This window comes from Propithecus coquereli, unplaced genomic scaffold (genome assembly GCF_000956105.1).
Source record: "Propithecus coquereli isolate 6110/MARCELLA unplaced genomic scaffold, Pcoq_1.0 Scaffold456, whole genome shotgun sequence".
Lineage (NCBI taxonomy): Eukaryota > Metazoa > Chordata > Mammalia > Primates > Indriidae > Propithecus > Propithecus coquereli.
The window spans coordinates 1,371,776-1,376,881 of NW_012150352.1; the positions used below are offsets into that span (position 1 = coordinate 1,371,776).

Sequence of the window (5,106 nt, forward strand, 5' to 3'; positions counted from 1 at the left end):
CACGGCTCCTCTCCCTCGGCAGGCTTTCTCTCTCCAACTCCTTATTCCTTTACCTTTGTCTTCCTCATTTAGATTTTCCCTCCTAATCGTCTTTCCTTCTTCCAGTATCTTTAGTTTCTCTGTATTTCTCTTTTGCTTTCTGCCTCTTCCTCTTTTTCCTATGTCCTCGCCTTTCTTTGCACTCTACTTTTTTAAATCACTCTTTGTCTTTGTTTTACTCTGTCCTTTTATTTCTGTATGTCCTCTGGTTTTCATGACTTTTCCTCCTTTTTGGAAAAAATTAAAAACCAAAGTCTTTCTCTCTCTTTTTTTTAATAACTTTACTTTCTGTCTTAAATTTTCCCCTCATTTTTTCTCTTCTCTTTCGTTCTGGCTCTCTTTATTTGTTTTTCATGTCTTTCTTTTTTCTTTCCTACCTTCTTTTTGAGGTTGTCTGTGTTTTCTCTCCTTTTCTCAATTTCATCTCCTCCCGGCTGCCCTCACCACTTTTTCTCTCCTTTTCCTTTCCCCGGCTCGCTGGCAATCTCCCCTCTCATCAACTGTCTCCCCATCTCGCCAAGCTCACGGCCACCTCTGCTGTCCTTCCCGGCTTCCACTCGCCCTCCCCCCGGCCTGCATCTACCTGTGTGCCTGCGCCCAGCTGTCTCAGAAGCTGGGCCCGCAGGCTGGTGGGGGGACAGGCTTTGGGCAAGATGCCTTCAACCCCAGAGTCGCAGCTGAGAGCCTGGAGCCCACCCCAGCAAGAGTACCCTCCACTTACTCTGTGACCAGGACCCACGGCAGCCCAGGCAGGGGGTCTGGCGGGCAGCCGGTGTAGACGCGGCCAGGAGGCTCACCTTCCATGTCCCTGGTGACGGTGCTGAAGTGCATCCCGGCTGGAGATCCTGGCAGCTGACAAAGCTTCGCCTGGTAGGGGGCCCCGGGGCCCCAGTGGGAGGTGCCCTCGGCAGCCTCAGCTGCAACCAGAGAGACGATGCTGAACGCACTGGCCCGGGGAGACAGCGGGCTCCGTGCATCCATAGGCGCCTGGCGGCCTGGCCGGCGCCGCCTCTGACTGCTTTTGCCCAGCAGCACCGCGCCCAGCCCAGCCCACGGGCCGGGGGCGGGGGCCTTTGGTGCCATTCACAGCTGCCGGCCCCAGGCCCAGGGGATTATGGTGTCATGGGCTCCCACCTGGGGCTGGTATCGGGCCCCAGACGAGTGCAGCACCCTGGCAATGTGGGGCCCTCCTGCTTTCCAGGCTCTCTGCCTCTCGCCTGCGCTCCCAGGGACCTCTGAGGCCAACGCCCTTTAAACATCCCACTGCTCCTGCCAAGGCCGAGCCTCCCTCTGAACAGTGAAGCCACCATCATCTTCTACAGCCCCAGAGGAGAGAGAGGTGGCTATGCCAGGAGCACCCAGCCCCAGCCCGAGGTGGCAGGGCACGGATGAAGCTCCTAGGGCTGCCTGGGCCCAGCCCTACCCCTGCCCTTGGCCCCTCCCGCCTCCCCCTCCTCCTTGACTGTCCCTGCACCTGGGTGAAGAGAGGGCAGCTCGGCTCCCGCGCCGGCCACTGGCAGCCCCAGGGCTGGAGCGTCCTCCGTTTCTGGTTCCTCAGCTCAGCAGGACAGGACCCAGCCCAGCAAATGCCCCACAGCCCCCTGAGGTCAGCTGGCTGCTGTGGCCAGGGACCTGAGCAGAGGGACGCCGCCCAGGCCGCGCAGCCTGGGAGCTGGAGTGTCACGCGCACCCGCGCGCACCGCCCGCCTCTGGCCAGGACGCTTATACATCCGGAGGGTGGGCAGTGCCCGCTCCTCCGACCTCCCTGCGCACCGGCCAGGCGCAGGGAGGGCCGGGGGCGGGGCCTGGCCAGCCTCGGGAGCCGACGACACGTCGGAGAAGTCAGGCCACCGGGTCCAGTGCTGCCCCCTCGGCACCCGTCAGCTGGCCTGCCCGCCGAGGAAAGCCCTGCTGCCGAGGTGCCCAACCAGGCCGGGCAGAGCGAGGCGAGGCCCGCCCCTCAGCCTCGGGGCTTCTAGGCCCAGGCGTCCCTAATGCCAAGGCCTGACTTGGCCCGCGCAGTCCCCACCTTCTGTCTTTGGGGCCTCCTCTGACCAGTTCCTCGTGTCCATGGCCTTCCTGTCCAGGGTCTCTCCAGCTGGGTATCAAGCCCGGAGCCTCCCTGGCCCAGCATTGAGGCGCCGGAGGTCAGGGCCTCGGTGTCCAAGGCCTCTCTGGGTACACCTCCATTGAAGGTCTGTGCTTGCGCTTGCTTGGGATGGGAGTGGAAGGCAGACAGCCTCTCCCAGGGTTTTACAGTCCCAGGGCCTCAGGCCTGGGCTGGAGAGGGCACTAACTGGGGGCTGGGAAGGCATAGGGAACTGAAGACGAGGGGCCCAGGAAATCGTGTGAGCCTGAGAGTGCTGTGTGTCTGGGATGTGGTGCATTTCACTGCGTGTGCAGGGAGCCCGTGTCCCGCCCCAGGCCTGCAGCTGGAGTTTTATGGACCGTGTCAGGAAAGGGAAGCTGTCACCAGGGCTTTTCCCCAGCCCTGAGTGGCCATTCGGGGCCATGACTGTGACAGTGACTTGTGTCACTCAGTGACAGTGTCACTGAGGGGGCCAAGGAACAGGTCTAGTGAGGAGTGCTGTGTGGGGGCCTGCTGAGCCCCTAGCACCTTTCCCTCTTCCCTGAGCAGAGCCAGCCTGTTGCCCCCAGGTCCCTAGGAGAAGCTGCTCCTGGTGGAGGGGAGGACCCCAGGGAGGCAGGCTGGTGGGAGCAGAGCATGGGCGTGCTGGGGGGGCACCCAGAGAGGCTCTGGCCAGGCGGGCTGTGCGTGGGTCCTGGTGTGGGGGGAAGTGGAGGTCCTGCACGAGGTTTTGCGTTATCCAGGGTGCACATTGCCCCAGACTGGGCCGGTGCCCGAGGTTGTGTCCTGTGCAACTGAGGGAACCTTCCACATGTGCACACAGGAGGGTAGCCGCCAGACATTGAGCCTGCGGGTGAGGCCAGCATCGAGAAGGGAGAAGTGAAAGCGAAAAACCCTGGGGCCTCCTGGGACTCTGGGTCAGCCCCTAAGGCACAGTCCTGAGGTCCCCAGACCTCTGTATTTGAGGTGGAGCGGGAAGCAGAGCTCTCCCAGCCCCCAATTAACCCCTTAGTGCAGGAGCCGAGACCGTCAGCGGGCTGGTCAGCAAACGCTCTGCCATCAGAGTGGTGGAAGGCCCAGGGCGACAAGGCCGTAGGCGCTGGGAAGAGGCGAGGGGCCCCCACCACACTGTTCCATCCCCCGACCCACTGCGCCCACACTGTTCCATCCCCCGACCCACTGCGCCCAACCGCTGTCCATACTCGATCGATTTCGGAACCCCGACCCCTCTGCTCAAAGCCGGGGCCCTCCTGAGCCCTGGGCTAAAGGGGCCTGAAGCTCAAGAAGCGCGAGGCCACCGCCTCCACCGCCCAGCGGGGCAGGAGTCCTAGGACCCTCCCTCTCTCTTGAGCGCTGCACCGCCTGCTGGCTCCCGCCACTCGCCCGCGCTCCTCGCCGCCTGCCGCCGCCCCACCCTCGGTGCCTGCCCGCCCGCAGCCTAGAGGTAGCGCGCCTGCTGGGTGGCCTAGGCCCTACACACGATGGTTCCGCACGCGAGCGCAGCACCCCGGCACAGGCCCGCGACAAGCGCTCCTCCCTCACCTGGACCGGCCGCGGCTCCCTTCTGCTCGCTCCCCCTGCCGGCCGCACCTCCGTGACGGCGAGGTAGGAGTCCTGGCCTCGCGTGCGCCAGGAGGGTAGGGGCAGCCTGGGGGCTCCAGCTGCACCAGGGCCGACTCCTCGGGGCGCGATGCAAGGCTGGGGCCTGGGCGGCTTGGTCCCTACTCCGCGTGCAATGCAGAGGGAGGACAAGCCCCGCATTTTTTGGGCAGAGGGCTGAGCAGCGTGGAGCTATGAGGACACCATTGTACAGGCCCAGAAACCGAGGCTTGGGGACCAGAAGCTTGGCTGAGTGCAGGAAGTTGGAGGGGCGGCATGGGGTGAGGACTTGCTGCAGGCTTTGCCTTGCCCTCGGGCTCTTTGCGCAGCATGTGAAGGGTCCTGTGCGGGCTCCCTAGGGCATCCTAGCACTGCTGGGGTCCCGGGTGCAGAGACTCACTCACAGTCCGTCTTCCGCCCCGCGTCTTGGGAGTTTCTAGTGAAGCAAGCCCTAATTTTGGAAGTTTTCTCCCCAGCTCGATGGAGGCTGCCCCTGGAGAATCTTGGCGGCCCGGCTGTCCGCCCAGCTCCGCCTCCCTGGGCTTGCTGGCTCCCCGGGGGGAGCCTTCAGACAGACGCCCTCATGCCCACCCAGCGGGACCCCACTTCTCTCTTCCTGTGTGTCACAAAGGCTCAGTGCCCTGCCTGCCGCTCAGCACTCACTCAGCGCCCTCTGTTCTGAGCCCTGGAAGGACCCTCACCCCCTCCTGTCTCTGGCAGGCGCACCAATTTCCCAGCTCGTGTGTCCCCAGACAAGGTGCCCACGACCCGTGCCCCCAGCATGGGTCCCAAGCTGTTTGCAAATGCGCACACAGGCGGCCCGCGCGACATCGGTACGTGGAGGGGCACCCAAGAGTGCACAGTGCGCGGGACCCTTCCTCCAGGCGTCAGAGCAGGGAGGGAGCGGAATCGGGCTGCGTCCTCCCGGGGTGCAGAGGGAAGCACTGAGAGGAGCCGAGCTCTACTTGACCCTGCTAATTCGTTTTAGGATTGATCGCCCAGAATTGCTTCCAGCGCTTTCCTGGAGGCAGCCTCAGATCTCAGAGGAAGGCTGGGCGGGGAACCAGGAGCCGCCTGCACCCGGCCCTTCCACCGCCGCCGGCCGCTCTGCCCGGGGCCGGCTACCCAGGGGGCCGGTACTGAGAGCTGAGGCTCGAGTCGGAGTGAGCGGCCCCAGGGCCAACCTTCGCCGGAGACGGGAAAGGCAGGTGTGCTCTGGAGGTTCTGTGCTCTCTTCCCGGAGCAGTTCCCACCACTTGACTCTCGGCCCTCCCCAGCGGGTACTTGCGGCCCTCCTCAGCGGGTACTTGCGCAGCGACCCGGCCCTCCCCTGGGGCACGCCCCATCATCCCTCCATGCCATGAAAGTGGTTGGCCTGC

The 5,106-nt window shown here is 63.9% G+C and overlaps 1 protein-coding gene across 1 annotated transcript in view; it reads right to left on the bottom strand.

Annotated features, from left to right (window-relative positions):
• Positions 1-3,706, bottom strand: part of TBX1 (T-box 1) — a 10,180-nt gene extending 6,474 nt beyond the window's left edge. Inside the window, exons 1-2 of the mRNA XM_012654961.1 lie at positions 3,671-3,706; positions 837-956 (exon numbers count right to left, since the gene is read on the bottom strand). Of these exons, the coding sequence (XP_012510415.1) occupies positions 837-870 (34 nt within the window). The 5' untranslated portion in view covers positions 871-956; positions 3,671-3,706. The remainder of the gene's footprint in view (positions 1-836; positions 957-3,670) is intronic.
• Between the last annotated feature and the right edge of the window lie 1,400 nt (positions 3,707-5,106).